Source organism: Juglans regia, chromosome 12 (assembly GCF_001411555.2).
Source record: "Juglans regia cultivar Chandler chromosome 12, Walnut 2.0, whole genome shotgun sequence".
Lineage (NCBI taxonomy): Eukaryota > Viridiplantae > Streptophyta > Magnoliopsida > Fagales > Juglandaceae > Juglans > Juglans regia.
The window spans coordinates 17,211,377-17,233,204 of NC_049912.1; the positions used below are offsets into that span (position 1 = coordinate 17,211,377).

Genomic DNA, 21,828 nt, shown 5'->3' on the forward strand with positions numbered 1-21,828 from the left:
AAAAAATAAAATTATATATTTTTTAAATGATATATTAAATATGAGATTTTTGTATAATACGATTCTGATGGGAGACTTCTTTCTTAAACGAAAACTTGTTAAAATATTAAAAAAAATCAGAAAAGAAGACAACAAAGTGGGGGAGTACGAAAAACATGCATGGGACTTGATCGGTGGAGGCTGGAGCCGCTCGCTCTCTCTCTCTCTCTCTCTCTAGAGTTTCTCTGTCTAGATTGGCGTCTCTTTTTCTCTCTCACAAATCAAAAGCAAATATATTAGCCCTTCGCCACTGACTCTTGCGTGTTACTTCCGAACAATACATTACCTACTGGAAGGAAGAAAAGAGTCTCTCAGAGAGACGGGAGACTCTGTAACACAAGTACTCGAAAAAACAGAGACAGAAGAGAACCCACTGGACAAAGAAACCAAAACCCTGATAAAGGTCCTTTCCCCGAAATATTGCTTGTTATCTTCTTCTTCTTCTTCTTCTCCTCCTCCTTTATCAGTAAGAAAGAAAAAAAAGACGGACAGAGACACAGACAGAGATCTCGTCCTCCTACATTTCCAACTTTGTAGCAGACAAACTAATTTCAATCCCTCAATTCCATACCTTTTTCTCCTGCTCAAAAATTCCTTAATTTGTCGTTTACGATTCGAATCGTGCTTCCTTTCTTCTGCTTTTGATCGGTACCCTACAATTGCCTAGGTACCCAATAAAGTCCTTGATTCTCTCTCTCTCTCTCTCTCTCTCTAAATTTATTTGAGTATTGAAATTAGGGTTCTTTTTTGTTCTGGCCGTTTTTGCTGAGAAACGTGTTTCTTTTGCTGTTGGATTTCTAGGGTTTTGTGGATCATAATCGAGCACTTGTTGAATACCTCGATTCCAGACTTAATTAGGTTTGATCAGAGCACAGATTGAAGATTGACGGAGCGTGCTCGGCGATGGGCACGAGCTCCGATCTTCCACGGAATCAAAATTGTGGATTTGACAGCACTAGGGTTCAGTTATCAAGTTCGGAGATTGCTTAGGAACGATGGTTACCCATTGGTGCTCCGAGCATGGAAGAGGATTGCACGTATTAATTTTGTGTAGACAGTGATCCGAGAACTTGGGAGGGCTTCTGGGCCGTTCTTGGTTTTTGCTCATTTGATCTTTCACTAGGGAATGATTTTGTTGTTGAGATTTGCTTATAAGGAGGTGATGGTTTTTTTTTGGTCGGGAAGACTACACAGAGGGTCTGATTGCAGTTCACTGTTTTTGTTTCTCAAGGAACCGTTCGGGTTAACATAGATTGAGCTAAATTATTGACCAAAGTGGTTTTTAAGTTTTGTCATTTGTGTTTATTGAGCTAGTTTAGTGTAAGGAGTGGGTGCCGTGTTGATGGTTAAGTTTTGAAGTTTCTTTCGTTGATATCTGCTTGACCGTTGTGTGCATTTGTGCCAGTGGGGAAGAAGTGTTGGTGGGTTTTGGAATTGGTGTTTGTTGGAGTGAGTGGTAAGCTTATGGAGGGATATTGAAGCTGGAAATGAATGCGGGGACATGGTGCATGGACAGGAGCATAGTTGCTGGTTCGTTTCCTTTCTGGAACATCACTTCTGGAAAGTAATCAGAGCATTTTTGTTTGTAGAAGGTGCTAGAATATTGTGTTCCTGGATTTCCTGCAATGTCGCGCTGCTTTCCATTCCCACCACCAGGATATGAAAAGAAGGCTAGGACGGAGGATGTGGACTTGCTAAAACAGGTTAATTTTCTTTCTTTTGTCCAATAATAGTCCATAGATGGTGTGATATTCATTAGGGGCGTGGAAATCAGTATTATTTTGAGTTGCACAAGCACTTAATTTTGCCGATACATTCATATTTTCAGAAGATTTTTGTTTCTGTGCTATAGCTAGACTGGATTCACTACATAGCTTTCTGTAATTCCTTAAATAAGTATGGGTGAGTTATCCACATCTAACTGAAGAGCTTTAGTATTTAATAGATTTAATTCTGCTTTTGGGGGGTAAGTAATAGATTGACGTGTTAGGATGTATTTTAAGAGCAAATAAAATTTGAAATTAAAGACTAGATTACTTGTGGAACTTGTGGAAGTTTGGGTGCTATTGAAGATATTCAAAGGGTGAAATGGTGGGGGTATTCCTACTGCCTACTTTTGATGGTTGAGATTGGGACTTTTGGTTGATTGATAGAATGATGGACTGACTCTTTTTTTTTTTTTTTTTTTTCAAGTATGATGGACTAACTCTGTTAATCATTTTTCAACATTTTCTATGATTGTTTGGGTTTTTTAGGTATTAAGACTGTATTTTGGACAATGAGGTTTCTATGCGCCATGTTTCCTCAAGCTTATGTTAAATCATATTCTTTTTGATAGGTAAGCAAAATTTTCTTGATCATATGAATAGGCAATAACCTAAGTACACGGGACAATATAAGAGCATAGCTTATGTGTGCTAGTCTAGTCATACAAGAAATTCATGAAAGTTTATTCCATTAAAATCAATTACGATTGACCAAGTTCATGCCATTCATGAAAGTTCACGCTATATCATATAATGGCATTACAATCCATTTTGGGTTTCAGATAATTTAATCGGTTTGTATTGATGAGGTGCTTTTAATCTGAGAAATGGTTGTGCCAATAAGATACTTCTTAGGATAATTAAAAGTACCAGTGTTTATTTTTCCTGCCACTAATTCATAATTTGTATTGTAATCCACGAAGAATCGTAAATGTACTAATTAGAAAAACCCATGAAGAATTGTAAATTATGTCGTCACTATGTTGAATAATATGATTAGTATGGTCATATTTATGTGCATACTTGAACACCAGATCTATTTTCTTGCTACTATGCAATGGTGTTATCCTCTTTAGAGGAGGCAATCTTCAGTGTCACGCTTTTCATGATATTCGTGGATGACTTCCTGTTTCCATATGGAGTGTTGTTTTATAGATGTTACGGGGAGTGTTGCTATAATTTTCCAAGTTTTCTTTACCCTTTTTCATTATGGATCAGTCATTTTAGTCATGGAGCTTAACTAATTGAAGTTCTTATCTCTAATCTGAAAATATATGCGTATGTGAGACTTCAGTTTTCTTCATTCAAAACTAGTGGTCATCTTTTTCCAGAAGTTTTCCTGTGTGCTAAACTTCTTGTTTCAAATGTATGAAAGTGTTGGATATCCTTTTTTTTAACATATTTCAGTTTTATATATTCATTCTTAGTATTATTATTTGCATTGCAAAAAACTGCTGCTGATGGTAAAACGCATGAGTAAACTAGAAAGATGGTTTCCTAGTACTCAGATAGCTAAATCTTACTGCCTGACGTAGGATAAAGTTGGAGAACCCGTCTTCATGTGCTTGGGTGGGATTCAGGTCAGCAAAATTAGTGGGTTAAGGGCTTAGAATTAGATAAGGATGTGAGTAGTGTTTGTGGTCTGAATACAGATTGGAAAAGATTGGGTTTGAAAGGGTGAAGAGGGACTGAAACAAAGAGCAAAGGCTGCATGAATTATGAGCAGCATTAGAATTAGGTATTTTAGGTTATTTTATTAACCCCTGGGGTTGGCTCAAGTGGTTAAAGCCTTGGTCTTGGTGGTATGCTCCCCTACAAGTCTAAGGTTCAAATCTTCTTGGGTGCAAACAATTTCTAAGGGCCATCGGACTTGGGGAACTTCCCCTTGAATTACTTGAGGTGCACTTGCGGGAAACTCCTTGCCGAGGCCTGTGCACCCCCGGGATTAGTCGGGATTTTGTTCTCGGACACCCGATGTCAATAAAAAAAAAGACGGTATTTTAGGGTTTTGTTTTGGTTAATTGGTGTCTGAAGGCTTGGGAATATTTATATATATGTATGTATGTATATATGTATGTATCTATGTATAGGGTTTTGATGGGGTAAAGGAAAGGGTTTGATTTGGGGTTGCAAAAGTCGTGCAAAGAAGTTGAGATTGATATAGCTAAAATAAACTAATATTGACCTAATTAACAGCCATGGACACTTGTTCTTTTATCTATGAGGCTTCCTATTTGGTTTTGCCTTAGTCTTAGGCTTTTAAAGAAGATGCTTCATCACTTATCAAAAAAAAAAGGAGAGAAGACACTTCATATCTAACACTGCTGTACAAGTGGCGTCATTGAGTTTGTGAATGAGTGCTTATGCCTTGATTTGAGAGGGAGGCTGTTGCTATTATGCCGTGATTATTTCTGAAAATTACCACTTGTTTTGTGCTTCATGAAGCAATTCCTGGAGAACTGCACTTAGGACTTCTGTTTGTTAAAAAGAAAGAAAGAAAGATGATCTTACATTTCTGTGAAGTTGTAACTCAAGTTTGATGGCATTTGGAAGTGGTAAGTGCTTAAGGCTATAGCATATATGGAGCTTTGGTCATAGTTTTTACATGAATCTTTATAAAGTTTCAATTTAAACCTCTGTCAATAGTTGCCCATTGTTTATGATAGAAACTGGGGTTCAACCAGTCTTACAAGTTAGATTCCTTGGATTTTTGGGCAATTGTAAGGATGCATTATGTGATTCAATCCTGATGGTACTTTATTTGTTATAAAAATTTAGGTCACATTGTGTACAACAATAATGATCATGGTATTCACTGATGTTTTTGGACTCAACTTGTTTTGATAAGTAGTAACTATTTACAAAAAAAAAAGAGAAGCTTATTTGTTACTGCATTTTCTTGATTATTTGTGCCTTTGTTGCATCTCTTACAAGTTTCGTGCTACAAATTATATCCTTTTTTACCATTCCAATTTGTTTTCAAAGCACAAAGATCATATGGGTGATTGAAAATTTAGTCACCCTACTTCCAAGCGATGGCTTTAAGCAATAGTTTTCGACCCATTACCAATAGAACACAAATAATATTTGTCCCCTCTTCAAATGTCCTGTGTTATGTTATTATAGATTATTATAGATGGGAACCCTAAATTCAGACAGGAGGGAATTGCTTTGTATTTGCTTATTCTGAAACCTTAAGAAAGCACGTCTTTGTATGCAAGTTTGTGTTTATGCATGTGTCAAGACCATAGGGTAAACTAAACTGGGAGACTAATTATTTATTAACAACTCCCTTACTCATTCAGCCAAAAAAAAAAAAAAAAATCCTTTACCCAAAAGAAATCTTTTGCCTTTTTTCCCCATAAATTAAATAAGAGTACATACTCCTGTGAGTTTTTGCAGGAGGATCATGTTGATTGTTAGAACCACAAGCATGCATGGAGAAGTGTTCTTCACTTTTTCCTGTCAATACTAGGAAAGATGCTGTTATCTCCATTGTTGTGAGTACTTTGTAAGAGAAAAAGGAGTTGATCTTGCCAAGTGCCAAGAAATAGCTTGTGACATATCTGATGATTGGATTAAGCCTCGAAAGTCTGATAGATATATTTAATTGCGTACGTATGAGTCAATTTATGTTATATGATAATCATGCCATAATATATAGGGAGATGTGCCCGTAAAGAATACATTTCCAAAAAGGAATACTTGTTGGGTTTAGCCATGATTTCAATTTTTGTATTTGGAGAGGAGATACAATATCTATTTTAACAGAATTCTTAGTTGGTATAGATAAGGGAGTCTTAGTTTAATAATTCAGGTGTATACTATTTAGCAATTGCCTAGCCTTTGTATATATTGTTGTGTTTCTGAAAGAGAAAATCTCAGATTTCTGGTTCTAGGAATGAGCTGGCAGTGATAAAGATTTCAAGCTCTAGCAATTGCAAATTATTGTTTTGATAAGTAAATAAGAATTTTATTAAAATAGGCATAGCTAAGTACACAGGACATATACAAAAGCAACACTTATGCATAAGTGTCTAAAGATACAAGGAAATCATGTACGTTCATGCCATTAAAGTCTATTACAATTGACCAATGGAATAAAGTATTAAGAAAAAATGTTCTAAGGTCATCCATTGTCCGTTCACGATCCTCAAAATTCTGACCATTCCTCTTCATCCATATGCACCACCATAAACAGATTGGAATCATTTTCCACATAGCTACTATTTGATAGTTACCTCGGATGCCTCGCCAGCTGGACAGAAATTTAACTACCCTTCGTGGCATCACCAATGGAGCACCATTCTAGCAAAGATTGAAGCTGTCCATACAAAAAAAGAAGCTTTTAAGTGGGCCTTAGTCTTCCATATGTTCTTCCATGGGAATGGACTTGTAAAGTGTATCATAAGGGACTTATAGTATGACTGTACAATGACAACAAGATCTTATCAGCTCCTCCATTCACTCTACAATTCTACACAAGATTGAAGAAATTTGTAAATGTGTCAATTTCCCAATATTGGGCAGCTCTAAGGAAAATGATATTCCATTAAGGAGAGCCACTAGATAGATAGATCCATGAGCTCTGCTACTAAAGCCTCCTGTCTTCGTGCAATGCCGTATATTGTTGAGTATGCTTCCTTTAGGATTTGATCTCCACAACATAAATCATTCCAGAATTTGATTTTGGAACCATCCCCAACTGCAAAGCGTGTATCGAAGGAAGTTTTTCCAGCCTATTCTGATATATTTCCAATGCCCCACCCCATGTCATCCGCTCACCTCACAATCCACGATATTTTAGATCTATGATAACCCTCCACAAAGCTCCCCTCTCTTCTTGGTATCTCCACACCCACTTACCCAATAAGCCCTTATTGAAAATCAACAAGTTCCGAATTCCCAACCCACCTTCATGTATTGGAGTACAAACCATAGCCCAATTCACTAAATGAAGCTTGAATTCTTCATCCATTCCCCCCCCATAGGAAGTCTCGCTGCAATTTCTCTAACTGGTGAGCCACCTTGCATGGTAGTGGAAATAATGATAAAAAGTAAGTGGGCAGGTTGGATAGAGTACTTTTTATCAATGTAACTCTACTATCTTTGGAAAATATATCATCTTCCTACTAGTTAGTTTAAGTCATTGTTCCTATGGGCGGGGGCTATAGTTTGTAACGGATCTAGTGTCCATGATCTTCTCCTTTCTATTGTAACCTCTAGCTAGGCTTTTTCATGTATACTTCCTGTGTACCTGGGCCTTGCCTAGTTCTATGAATACAATATCTTTGATTACTTATAAAAAAAAAAAGTTAGTTTAAGCTCCATTTTTTCCAACACCCCATCCGAAATAGACTTCGACTTAAAGGAAGCACCCAATGGAAAATCGAGATACTTCATTGGAAAGGTGGAGACTTTGCACCCCATAATATTGGCCAAGCTCAAAACACTTGGAACATTTCCAACTAGAACTAATTCTGACTTGGCGAGATTCACTTTCAAACCCAATGCCGCTTCAAAGCAAAGTAAGAGAGCCCGTAAAACTTGAATTTGATTATGGCTAGCACCACAGAAGACGAGTATCATCCGCAAATAAAAGATAATTCATCTCACAATTCAGTGCCGGTTCTTGCTTCCCCTACTACATATCCAAATAGAAATCCACCCTCCACAAGACCTATGATCATTTTATTAAAAGATTCCATTAAGAAAACAAAAAGTAATGGAGATAGGGGATCATCTTGCCTCAAGCCCCTCGAGCTTCCAAAGAAGCCCATTGGAGTACCGTTCACCAATATGGAGAGATGTACGGTGGATATACAAAATTTAATCCAAGAGCACCATTTCACTCCAAGGCCACACCTCTTGAGCGTTTGTAACAAAAAGTTCCGGTTAACTCTATCATATACCTTCTCCATATCAAATTTGCATAATAACCCTAGTTCACCCTACTTGATTTGATTATCCAAACATTCATTGGCAACGAGAACCGGGTCAAGAATTTGTCGACCCTGTGCAAAGGCATTTTGGGGCGTGGAAATAATCTTCTCCGATACCATACTCAATCTATTAGTCAATACCTTCGAAAGGATTTTGTACATTCCGCTCACCAAGCTGATAGGACGAAAATCCTTAATCTCTACTACCCTCGGCTTCTTTGGAATGAGAGCAATGAAAGTAGCATTAAGGTTTTTTTTCAAAATTACCTCTTTCATGAAACTCATGGAAGAAGCTTATGATGTCATCTTTAACTACTTCCTAGCATGCCTGAAAGAAAGCCATGGTGAACCCATTCAGACCCGGAGTTTTGTCGCTTCCTATACTTTTCACCACCTTGTAAATCTCCACATCCTCGAATGGCTTCTCTAGACAACTTGCTTCTTGATGGTTGAGCGAATCAAATACAAGACCATCCAGACGCGGTCTCCAAGAAACCTATTCCGAAAGTAGTTGAGCATAGAAGTTGGTGATGTGATCTGTGATCTCAAACGGGTTCGATGTAATCCTCCCGTCTGCTAACAATGACTTAATTACATTGTGCCTTCTATGTGAATTAGCCAAGCGATGGAAGAACTTGGTGCATTTGTCCCCTTATTTTAACCATAAAGCTCTTGATTTTTGTCTTCAAGAAATCTCTTCCATTAAAGCCATCCTTTCAATATCCGAGGTCACAAGCTTTTTGTGAGCCTTTTCTTCTTCTGAAAGACCCATCTCCTCCGCCACATCCTCCAAACCCTATAATCCGTCAAGGAGGGACTTTTCTCGGTGTTCCACATTCCCAAAAATCTGCTCATTCCACTTCTTCAGGTCCTCCTTTAAAGCCTTCAGCTTACAAGCCAGCACGTAACTAGGATTGCCTTGTATGACATAGGATGACTACCATTGTCTAACTCTCTCAACGAATCCTTCTAATTTCAGCCACGTTCTCAAACTTAAAATATCTTTACCTCCCTGGATGCCTCCACAATCAATGAGAATGGGGAAGTGATTCGAGCACAACTTTGGAAGTTGATTCTGGATTAGATCTGGAAAATGTGCTTCCCAATCGTGCAAGATGAGGAATCTATCAAGTCTTGACCAAGCTGGATGCTATCTTTTACTAGATCACGTGAAAGTGCTACTAACTAGAGGAATGTCCTTAAGATCTTGCTCATAAATAAATTCAGAAAAATCCACCGTTGCTGAACTAGAGATAGGACCTCCTAATCATTCGCTTGGGAAGTGGTTGACATTAAAATCATCCCCAATACACCAAGGCTCCATAAGCTACAATGACTAGCCAATTCATCCCACAGGCCTTTTCTCGCAATATTAGAACTAGGACCATAAACACTGGCAAAGGACAATTGATAACTATCTTCCACATTCTTGAAAGAAATGCCCCCCGCATATTCCCCAACACACTCATTCGTCTTTTCCACCACCCTTTTATCCCACATAACCAAGATGCCTCCCGATGCCTCTTTAGTCGGCAAATACAACCACCCCCACTTGACAACAATTCCACAAACTCCGTATTATGGTAGGGGAGATGAGCTTCAATATTGTCTCTTGTAAACATACAACATCTATTTTCCAGCCATGAAGCTGATTTCTTACTTGGTGCACTTCTCTACTCGTTCAGCCCCTTTACATTACACGAGACAATCTTGAGCTTCATAAAACCACCAATTAGGGGTGAAAATTTTTCTTTTGGACCGAGAAAACCAATCGGACCAATTAAGAGATTGGTCGGTCTCGGTCCAAGAAAATAAAGAATTTGAATTTTCGGTCCGGTCTTGGTTTAGGGTTTTTTCACACCGAACTGGACCAAATTTAATATATAAATTTTTAAATAATTTTTTATATGATATTTATAATTTTTTTAAGCAGTTATATAAATTAAAACCAAGTAGTTATGTAATTTTTTTCTTACTAATTTTAAGTAATTATTTAATTCTCTTCTAACCTAATTATTTATGCTTAGATTATATAAAAATTAAAGGTTAAGAATTTTAAGACAAAGTATTAATTATTAATTATTGATAGTGCACATACTATTAGCATTATTAATTTATTATACTTGATTAAAATACTTATTTAGTTAAGTATATACTTAACTTAGATAACTTAGATTATATCATTCACTTGATTTTTTTTTTTATCATTATATAGAGTTTATCGTCAAAAACTTGAAAAAAAAAGAAGAAAAATGGCCTGGACCGAAATACCCAGATAAGACCTACCGGACCAAACCAAAGCGGTTTGGTCTAGTCCAAAGTCCTTATCGGTCCGGTTTGGATTTTTGGTGGACCAAAAAAATCGGTCATGTCCAAAATTTTCCTCCAAGACCAATCGAACTGGACCATTTGCACCCCTACCACCAATGTTGCCCTGCCATCCTACCACGAGTCGCACTTCCTTCATAATTCACCAAACAAGTAAGTCTCTTTAATTCCCTTTCCCTTTTCTTGGCTGAATGGCTTTCCGTGTTTGAATTGGAATGTCCAGCTTCAATAGCTGCAAGTAAGGCCAGGAATTGATCTTCAAAACCAATACAGGGGTGTCCTACACAGTTGAATCTCCTTGGCTTTAAGTAATACCCAATCTGGTGCTAGTATCTGATCATTCAGCGGGAGCAGTGAATTCAAAGGGGTAGGCTCATCCCAAGGATCATCAACACCAATGTCCATACCATCTGGCTACCTCCACAGCCTTATTGTGTTACGAGGCTATGGGCATGAAAATTATCAAGGTACCAGCATTGATTTGGATGTCCGTTGCACCCAGTGTCTCAGTACTGTCCACCATCAGCATCTCAGTATTCATTTCAAGTTCATCTTGTTCAGACACACCAGCTATATGACTTCCAAATCTGGCAGAGATGCTCCCCAGCTCATTTTGGCCCTTTTCCACTGCCCAAGAACCTTCCTACATCCGAAACAGCCATTCTCGGCTTCTAACTCTGGCAACCCATTTGACTAGGTCCCACCCACCAGATCGCCTACTCCTGGCAATGGGTTCTATGTGGTCCCCGGACAATGATTAGATGACGTCAGCGTGTCTTTGCCGTTAACATATGCAGGACTCGTTTCAGGTGGCTTGGGTGAAGAAGTTGATCCATCTGCTCTGAACTTAGAACATTGATCTGGGCTTCATTTGCTCTAGTAATCACTTGGTTGTTTCCAGGTCCAGGCTTGCTGCTCTTCCAATTTGCTGGTTTTCCGTGTAGTTTCTGGCAGGTTTCTCAGGTATGGCGTGGCTTATTGCAATAGTCACACCATACTCGAGATTTTTTTTATTGGGATATGACCGCTGTATAGAGGCATTAGCAGCAGCCAAAACAGTAAGAATAGCAGCAACCAAAGCCGAGTTCTCCACTGTTCCTTCAGCCCCTTTTTTCTTTAGCATAACATTCCAACGACAATCTTCATGTCTCACTTCAGAAAATACCTCTCCGATTGGAGGCAGAGGTTGTCTACCAGAGTCCTCCCCCTGACTTCATCAAACTCATCATCAAGTCCAACCAAGAATTAAAAAATTCTTGTATTTTCCACCATCTTCTTGTTGTAGTTGCAATCATCAGGGCTCTTCCATTCATAATCATTTAATAGATGCAAGTCCTGCCACAGTCCCTTAAGGACATTAAAATACTTAGTCACACTGTCTTCCCCTTGTTGGGTCTTGCCGATTTTTTGCTGCAATTCATAAATCTGATAATAATTTCCAAGGTCAGAATACATCCGACTAACATTATACCAGAGTTCTTTTGCAGTAGGATAGCACATATAATTAGCGCTAATATCTTCATCCATTGCATTCATAAGCCAAGCCATAATCATGGAATTTTCAGCATCCCATATAGCATATGACGGGGTCTGCTCTGTCAGGGGCCTTAGTTTCAACAGTAAGGTAATCACCTCTCCCACGGATATGCATTCGAACTGACTGAGACCATATCAAGAAGTTGGCTTCATTGAGACGTATATTTGTGATTTGGACTGAATGGGGTTTGGTATGGGCTACTTTGGTTTCAGTTTTGGTGTTGACCATTGGTTCAGGTCTGGCCATAATGGAGGCTGAACAGGGTTAAGGCAATAATGCCTAGGTTTAGAGGCTATGACTGCCGAAAGGAAAAGAAAACCAGGCTCTTGATACCATCTAGAAGTGGAGAAGAATTGGAATAGTATTTCTTATTTTTTATTTCTTATTTTTTTAAAATAAGGTACAATCCGTATGTCTTATAGGCTACAAGGATAAGCTAAAAGGAAAGAATAACAAAAGGAAAGAATGACAATTGCTAACAAATCTCCTAGAATCTCTCCTAAGAATATTTACATAATTACAGAAATTTCTCCTATAATCCAGGGAGAGTTGACTGGATAAATTTGGAAACTTTCCAACAGTTTGACCTGCTAGCTTTGGGTCAAACAAGTTTTTATGGGCTGGGCTGTTGATTTACCTTTCTCAGCCCGAGTATACTCCTTTGTTGGCCCAGTTTTATATTGTATCTTTATTCGGCCCGCTTTTGCCCAAGCCTGAAGATTTCGGACCCAAGCCCAAGCCCATTGCCTTATCCACCCGCTGGATCATGGAATTAACCGACCGTCTTAACTTTAACAAGTCTTGTTTATGAAAGGAAAGATCTTCAGCCTTCTCTGCATCTCCTCTCTTGGTCAAGGAGCCTCTTACCATTTTGATATTACTTCTGCAGGCTTGAGCAGGTGGCGCATGTCTCCGTGCTTTCTCCACAACAGCTACCTCCTTTGCCTTCGAAAACCCAGAATTGCCCTTCACCCTGAGTACTGGTGCTGCTGCAAATCCTAGCCCACTTATTTCTAGTTCATCACTGCTGGCAACAAGACCCGGTGACCGAACCACCTCTGCGTAAGGACTTACGCTCAACTTTCATCAAGATCGGCACTTTCTGGGTGTGTTTTGAAACCTTGACAAACCAACTTTTCTCCCCTTTTCTAAGCTGCCATAAGCTTCCTGCATTGCAACCACCATCTTTTCCATCCTTTTCCCCCTCCATTTCTTCAGGTATGAAAACAAAGTTCCGTCTGCCACCACCGCCATATTCCACTAGCGCCATACATCGACCTTGAGCAATGGAACATCTTTAAGATATGTAACTTCTATTACCATCCCGTGAGGTTGCAATGAACTGGTGCTATAACCATGAAATGATGCTATAAGCAAGATTCAGTGGTTGTTTTCTATGCAACCAATTTATATCCCTTATTTTTTTGTTTTTGTAGGATGTGATTTACTGTGGAGCAGTAGGATACATATAGGTTCGTGGGAAGTGGCTTCATTGTTCTACAGGCCTGATAGCATTTTTATCTGTGAGATATAATTGTAAAACAAAACCTCTGAGATAATATCTTGTTTATGTTATGGAAGTCTGTAATAACTTTCAGGGGAAATATAATTTGTCGGGTTCCGTACCAAGGAGTTTCTGAGAAATATAGGACCAGGAGACGATCATTAACTAAAAAAGCTGGGATACAACTAGCCGAGTGGGATAGTCTGTTTTGATGGTTGAAGGAATCAAAGGTCCTTTAGATTGTTACCTCCTTTGTAGCCGAAGAACAAGTATAAGATGCCCACCAGTTGTGCAGAACTGCTACTTTTGAGAAGATCTTTTGATGGCTGAAGAGAATTTTATGGGCTAGATGGCCCACAATTTTTTCATTAAAGTTGAAAATATTAGGTGCGATCTTGCAATTTTTTTAATTGTTCCCATCTCAGAAGCTATACTTTCTTGGATTCCTCATTCTTTTCTTTGTTTTGTGTCTTTTGACGGCCAAGAGACTTGATTTCTGGACCATTTTAATTAGTGACATTTTCTAGTTTTTTCCTAGTTAGAATGAAATACAGCTTCCAGTATAGGTGGAGTTCTATTTATGTTCTTGTTGGATAGATTTTTGTGATAGAAGATAGTGTTTTTACTTCCACAACTGTCTTAATTGGGCATGCCGAGTGAATTACGAAATTTACCCTCCAGTAGGAAGGAGCACTACATTATGTGGAAATCTTTTCATCCCCACTTAAGAGGGTTTTTAATGTCGCTGCTTGTTTCTTTTTATAGCCTATATGGAGGGATAACAATGCCTCTGAGAAAAGTTAATCAGCACGATCAAGCATGGTGGGTAATTTTTATGATGCATTAGTTGACCAAAATCTAAAACATTTAGCTTGTATGAATCAGAGAACTCATGCGAAATGTCCTTCCAAAGACTACTGGAAATGGTATATCATTATTATCTCCTTGTTTTTCTTTAGGGTATAATTTCAAGATTTTATTTTTTGATAAGTAAAATAACATTTTATTGAAAGTAGTAAGTAGGCATAGCCCAAGTACACTGGAGGTATACAACCAGCATACACCTAGGTACAAAGTTAGGAGCTAGAAAAGGTATAATTTCAAGATTTAGGGAAGGCATTGGCTATATATATTGATGGATCAGCATTTCAGAGGCATTTGACAACAGCATCTTCCTTAGTTCAAGATGATAGGTTACAGTTTTGTTTATTGAAATATGGTATTCAGGAATGTTCTAACTTGCCAGCAAATTGAAGATGATTGTTGTTTAGGAGGATTTGCATATCGTATTGGTCTACTTCCAATTGGCTTTCTTTCCTATTTTAAGGCTTCTTTTTCTTTTCCTTTCTTTTCTTATCTTCATTTCTTTATGGGGCTCTACTTGTATATTTTCAACATAGATGTCATTAATGCCGAGCAGTTGTTGGTTCCAATGTGGAAGCCAAACAATAGAAGCTCTCAGGTTAGAGTTGTGCTATCTTCTAGCCGGTGTGTAAACACACCGCTTGTTGTGGGATCTATTAGAGTTATAGAAAGAGAAAACCTTCCTGTAGGTGTCTCCTACAACCTGCATATATCGGAACCCAATGGCAAGTTGCCACGTGTGCGGTACATGAAGACACGATAGAGATGCGCAAACAGGGAGTAAGCTCTCTCGAACGAAAACACTCCCTCTCTCTGCTATCTCTGCTCTCTCGATCCCAAAAGGCGATAACCCTCCCTTGCTCGACGAAAACACTCCCTCTCTCTGTGCTCTCGAGCTCTCTCGATCCCGAAAGGCGAAAACCCTCCTTTGCACGATGGAACCTCACTCTCTCGGAATCTCTGATTTTGAAGGTTATGCTCTGAACTCTCACTCCCATCTTCGTCACTCTCCTTCCCTTGTGACCCGGGAATGACCTCCGAGGTAGTGCCGCCACGAAACCTGCAAGAAAGACGTTGATGTAGTGCCATTTGGATTTGGATTGAAATTTTTCTTCTCTTGACAGTAGATTAGGGTTTTATTTTTTCTAATCCCTAATTTTTGGTGGTTTATTTTTTCTCGAAGTAGAGAGAGAGAATGAGAGAGAGAGAGAGAGAGATTCTGAACTTCGTCTTAGGGTTTTCGAGGAGATCGAAGGAGAGAGAGGGAAGGAGAGAGAGATTCTAAAGACAGGTTCAGGGTTTTCGTGAGGGAGAGGGAAGGAGACAGATCGAAGGAGAGAGAGAGAGAGAGAGAGAGAGAGAGCCATTCAGCTCGAGCGGGAAGGGGAGAGAGCAGTGATCCCATGCTTTGTGTGTTACACGGTATAAGATGGAACACCTACGTGGCAGCTCATAATTTGTCTCCAATAAATGCCGTTTATAGGTGCCACCGGCCCGAAGAGGAATTGTTATAGAAAAGATCAAAACACCGATACTTTTTTATGCTAGATAAAGTGGAAGGATTCCGCATCAAAGCTATGCTTGGTGTGTCAATAACTATAGGCTTACAATTAGATTTGTTCTTCACTTTAATGCTTTATGGGCCTTTCCATAGTATAGATAATTATTAATTGGTTTAAATGTATGGATTTCCTTGTCTCAAATAAGCTAGAGGGCATTGTAGGACAATGTTATGTATTGGCCATAAGAGTTCTCTCCAGCCTTCATTTGTTGTGGTGGTTATTGTTTGCCATGTCTTCCTTTGCTGTTGTTTGTCGCTATACTGCAGTTTGGAATCTTCTCAGCATTCATTTTATCTAGAGCCTTGTGTAAATTGTTGCTGATGATATATTTACTTCATTGGGGAAAAATAGATCATATAATGGAAAACTATCTGTTACTTTCTGCAGCCTTGATGGATTCTTTGTAATTCCGTAATATATTCTCCTAGTATTTTAGAAAAGCATTTTCTTACTATTGCTTTCTCATGCTTCACAGGAAAAGCAGAGAGAGAAGAAGCATAAAAAGGAGAAAAGGGACAAAGAGAAAAGAGAGACTGATAAAAGTGATGGTAAGCATAGAGAAAAGAAAGACAAGAAGGACAAGCATAGAGATAAAAAGAAGGAGAAGGAGAAGGACAGAGATAAAGATAAGGAGAAAAACAGTACCCCAGATGAGAAGAGACTACCGGGTCAAACTGGAGAAAAACTCGTTCAAAAAGATGAAAACAAAATTAAAAATAATATTTCTGATGAGAAAAGATTTTCTGGGCAGTTTGCAGGTTACAATGCAAAGAAACTCAGCGAGAGCCGCCATATGGCAGAGGAGAAGAAGGATTCTAAATTTGTGGAGGAGTTGGGCAGGAGGATTAAAGATGATGACAGAGCAACTGAGAGCAAGTTGGTTGAGAAGTTTGCAAAAATGGATCAAAGAAAGGATGAGGGGACAGCCAAATTGCTGGCTAAAGGTACTGGCATTTGGGCTGAAGGCAAGGAGAAGAACAAGAGGGTTGATGATAGAAAGGTGGATGGTCAAGGAATTAAAGGTGAAGGAAGATTTAGTGGGAATTCAATGGTTCCGAGTCCTGCTGTGGTTTTTCAAACTAGAATTGGAGGGATTTCTAGGCCGTTCGAGAAAAATGTTGAGAGAAGTGTGGAAGAGACGGAAAAGGCCAAAGAAAAGGAAGGTGATCATAAACGGGGGGATAAACGCAAGGATAAAGATCGAGAGAAAAAGAGCCATGGGAAGGATAAGGACAGGGACAAAGAGAAGAAAAAGGAGGAGAAAACAAAGGGGAAAATTGACCATAAGAGTACAGAACACGATAAATTAAAAGATGTCAACAAGAGTGATCTTATCAGTAGCCATAATGCTAAAACCTTACAACTTCCCAAGGACAGCAACAAGAGTGCTGCTTCTGAGAAAAATCTCAAGAAACGGAAGGAAGTTGAGACGAATGGGGTTTTACATGGTGAGTTATTTTCACAATGAATCATGAATTGTTGCTGCCCAACCTTTGCTTTCAAGTTACATAGCCTTTAACCCTTTCTAGGATTGTTGTAACTATTATCCTTTTAAGACTTTGGTAGGTCTCGTGTTTTTCTTCTCCTTTCTTTTTTGTGGGTTAAAATTTGCTCCGAATTAATTGCCAGTGATTCTTAAAATCACATTAAATTAATTTTTTCAAGCGGTTTCGAACTCTGATAATTTCCTTTTGCTGACAAGTGATACTTCATTTCTGAATTTTCTTACAGCCAGTGATCTTAGGCCCTATAAGTTGGCAAGAACCACGTCTTCCTCCCATCTATTTTCGGAAAATGGAAGGATATTGGAACCTTGTCAAACTTCTGTCCTGAATGCTTCAGATAGGCATGGTGCAGCCAGTAATCCTAAGGCGGATGATATGGAACGCAAGATAAATGGCATTATAGATCAGTCATCTTCTGACTCAAAGAAGTCTACGTTTGTCACTGCACAAGCTGATCAGATTGCTCGAGTCTCTGCCAAGCCACCCCACCCAGATTCTAAATATCTAAGCGAGGTGTATATGGTACCGAAAATGGGCGAATGGTCAGATTATGATGGCCAAGAATGGTTGTTTAGCAGCGGTGATTTTCAATCAGAGAAGTCCAAGGTGGAATCTTTAGGGGTTGAGGACACACCACAGGTATGGGATGAAGCTCTGAGAATAGAGTCTGCTGATGTTTGTGCCCTGCCGTATGTTATTCCTTACTGATTTTAATGATACAAATGGGCACTAATCATTGAAAATGGGCATGCTTCACCCTCCTGCTCTTGAGCTGGGAAAGAAACCCTTCATCAGGAACCCAACCAGAGAAGGTACAGCATCATCTGGCCCGTGGAGTTGGATTTTCGGATTTTCTTGATGCATTCTTTTGTATTGCACGCTGTTCCACAGGGTCATGTGGGTCAGTGCATGCCTTGTTCTTCGACTCGGTTCGTTGAACGTTTGCATGCTCCAGTGCAGCATTGGGACTAGATTGCGGACGGGAGGGGGGATTTTTGCCTCATGGCATCAGATCATTAACTCATTCAAAATGGCATATTTCATACAAGGCAACTGCGGAAGGTTGCTTTGGATTTGAGAAAGGAGATGTATAAGCTCGTGCGATTTTATTATATTTATGTAAGAGCTGAGCTTAGAAGTTGTCTAATCAGAATGTAAGGGAAACTAGATGTGGTCTCTACAACCCGGCCACAATTTTGATTTGTAACATACAACTCTTATTTACAAGAAATGTAAAATAGAGGAAAAGAAAGTAGTGGCATTCATTCATTTTCGGTCTCCTAATATTCTTAATCTGAGGGGACCCAATTTTTCAGGTAGGAAATATAATTCCTGTAAATAAAATGTTCTATTACAATTTGTAATCTTTAACTTAAATTTTGGCCATGAGTGGTTATAAAACTTTTGAGAATGTCTGAAATTTTTTTTGAGATTTATTGTTTATTGGGTTTTGAAAAAGCAGACCAAATTTTAATTTTAATTTTTTTTTGAAAATAAGTTCTATATTGAGGTTTGTGAAAGTGGATTAATGAAATTAAAAAGATGTTTGAATATCTAATTTAAAAATGTTTTTTTTTTTAGTACAAGTAAAAGTGGTTTTAATTTTGGGAAAAATTTCAAACCGGTTGAGTGTGGATTCAACTTTTACACCTGCCAGTAAAGTTGTAACATGTAGTAGACTTAATGAAATTACAGTAAAATCACATCCATTCTACCCTCTCTTCCCTCTTCTCCCTAAAGCTCTCTCTCGAACTCATCTTCGTCTCCTTCAACAGAGGTCATTTTTATCTTCAAATTTCATCTCCTTCAACACCCTCAAACTCATTGTTCTTCGAAGACCCATTCTGCCATTATCGTGACCCTCTCTCTGAAGACTCATTCCATTGTGTTGACCATCAAAGCCCCTCGAAGCTGAATCTATAGCGGTCCAAACCCACAATAATTTGCAGTGAAAACTCAAATTTACAGCGTCCAAATCCACAATAAAAATCAAAGAGATTAAATTACAATCTCATTAGGCCATTACATTGACAAACCCATTAGCCAAAAACACTGCCTGTCTCCTTCCGTCAAATGCCCAGATCTTAATTTGCAAGGAAATGGATAACAAGAAACCCATTTCTTTACATACACACATTTGCATTGGAAAGTACATGAAAATTTTAACCATTTTATGTATTTTTAGAGGCCGAGAGGCTTGAGCAGAGAGAGAGAGAGCGCTTAGGTGTCTCGAACAAAGTAAAGATCAGGTTTGGGGGATGGGGGCATACTCTGCATGCACCTCCATTTTATATTTTCCTAGAATTACTACGTGCCTTACTGTTATTAGTGGTGTAAAATAAAGTTTTACACCCATCAGCCTGGTAGTTTCACCATTTAATTTTTGTGTATGGATAAATGATTGGGTAATATTTGGATGAAAAGTTGAAATTGTATATTGTTTTTTAGATTTGAAGATATTTGGTTAAAATTTATTGGAAACCAAAACAAACTTTTGGAAAATTTCCTTGTTCAAGTTCCTTGGGTTGGATCTTCTTCAAACTTTTTTTTTTGAAAAATAAACTATTTCATTCATCATAGTAGTTGCTTGATACAAGGGGGACAGTCCTCAATCATTATGCAATCCTCTTGGCAGCTAAGAGCAAACTTTGCCAAGTGATGTGCAATTACATTAACTTCCCTATGGACATGTAGGACAGACCAAGAGAGGAACTTAGAAAGCAAAATCTTAATATCTCTAATAACAAGGCCAGAATCACTCCAACTATCTTCCTTGTTTTGGATTGCCTTCACCACCAACAAGGAGTCACCTTCGAGTATTACATGCTGAAAACCCAGATCTGCACAGAAGGAAGAGACTCTTCGAGCTGCTATGGCCTCACCAAGAAGTGGATCCGGGATTAGGTCCATCGAAGAGCATAAGGATGCCATGACAGCTCCTTCTGAGTTCCTAACAATTACACCAATCCCCACCCTTGAATTGGCTTTATCAATGGCAGCATCCCAGTTGGCTTTGAACATATCTAATGGGGGAGCAATCCATCTATTAACTTTAGCAGCTTGGGTTACTTTCTATTTAGTTCCATTCTCAATCCACAACTTAATAGAACTCAGTTCTGTTTGGATAAGCTTTGACACTTGATAAGGGGATTGGAATTGCTGTTCAAAGAGCCAATTATTCCTCCTACTCCAAATGGATTTTGCAGTAACAGCAAATTCTATGATTTCCAATGGAGAAAAGTGATTCATTAAAAATGCTAGAATATCTTTAAAGGATCCTTCCTGCAGGCTTGATTTCTGAATTCCTTTTGAGCTCATAGACCATACATCCATTGAAGCACCACATGACCATAAAGCATGAGAGACTGATTCTGGGTTCTAGAAGCAGATTGGACAGAGAGGTGAATCTACTATCTTTCTTTTATGCAAATTCAGCTTAGTGGGAAGGGACTCACAGGCAGCTCTCCAGAGGAAGGATTTTATTGCTTGAGGTGCTTGGATACCCCAAACTTTGCTCCAAAATCTCGAGCTTGAACTTTGAGTTGAAGATTGCCCCACTTTATCTTCTATCAAAGAGCCTTGAAGGTGATAAGCACTCCTTACAGAAAATTTCCCATTGCTCGAGCACCTCCATGTCAGCATATCTTGACTCCTGCAAGGGCTAATAGGGATCTGGCTAATTAGTTTTGCTTCAGAGACAGAGAAAATGTTATAAATGAGAGACAGATCCCACTGCATGGTAACTGGGTTAATGAGCTCAGCAACTTGGGCTTCAGCCTCTAGAATATGGACAGGAGATTGCACTTTAAAAGTAGATGGGCATGGCAGCCATTGATCCTGCCAAATTTTGATTTTTCTTCCATCACCAACTTTCCAAATCAAACCTGCCTTAATTACTGGTCTGGCTAGAAGGAAGCTCTTCCACACATAGGAATCTTGAGGTCTTGATTTGGCTGAAAGAAAATCCGAGGTAGGGAAGTATTTAGCTTTGAGAACCTGAGCTGCAAGGGATTGAGGGTTCTGAATGATCCTCCAACCTTGTTTAGCCAGTAAAGCTAAATTAAAATGTTCAAAGTCCCTAAATCCCAAACCCCCATTCTGCTTGGATTTCCCTAGTTTCTGCCAGCTCAACCAATGTATTTTGGACCTATGGTTGCTTTGGCCCCACCAGAAGGATTGTAGGAGCTGATTGAGTCTTCTAAGAATTGTTTTAGGGAGTTTGAAGATCCCCATACTATATGTTGGAATTGATTGTAGCACAGATTTAAGGAGGATCTCCTTTCCAGCTTGGGACAGCAGATTACTCTACCAATTAGTCATCTTGGTTTTGACCCTGTCAAGAATTGAATGAAAGGCCTTTGTTCTGTTCCTTCCCACATAAGATGGTAACCCCAAATATTTATCAAAGGATCCTGAAGCTTTGATTCCTGATTGTTACAGAATGGCTTGTTGGACCTCAACTTTGGTGTTCCTGCTGAAAAAGATGGAGGTTTTTTCAAGGTTAAGCCTCTGACCCGAAACTTTTTCATAGCTGCTTAATACCTATTGTAGTCTACGCCATTCATCTGGATTAGATCTACAGAATACCAAGCTGTCATCTGCAAATAAAAGGTGGTTCACATGAAAGGATCCTCGAGCAGCTGGAATCCCAGAAATAATTCTCTGCCTCTCAGCTTGATTTAAGCTATGGCTGAGGAACTCAGAACAGATGATGAATAGGTAGGGAGATAGAGGATCTCCCTGCCTAATGCCTCTGGAAGGAATAAATTTTGCTTGGGGTA

General features: G+C 38.9%; 1 protein-coding gene across 1 annotated transcript; it reads left to right on the top strand.

Moving 5' to 3' along the window:
• The first annotated feature begins 203 nt into the window (after positions 1-203).
• LOC108985672 (glutamic acid-rich protein-like) lies at positions 204-18,397 on the top strand. The gene is made up of 4 exons (XM_018958049.2): positions 204-706; positions 841-1,742; positions 16,018-16,990; positions 17,274-18,397. The coding sequence occupies exons 2-4, from the start codon at positions 1,665-1,667 to the stop codon at positions 17,753-17,755; spliced, it is 1,533 nt and encodes a 510-aa protein (XP_018813594.2). The 5' UTR covers positions 204-706; positions 841-1,664; the 3' UTR covers positions 17,756-18,397.
• Positions 18,398-21,828: the final 3,431 nt, after the last annotated feature.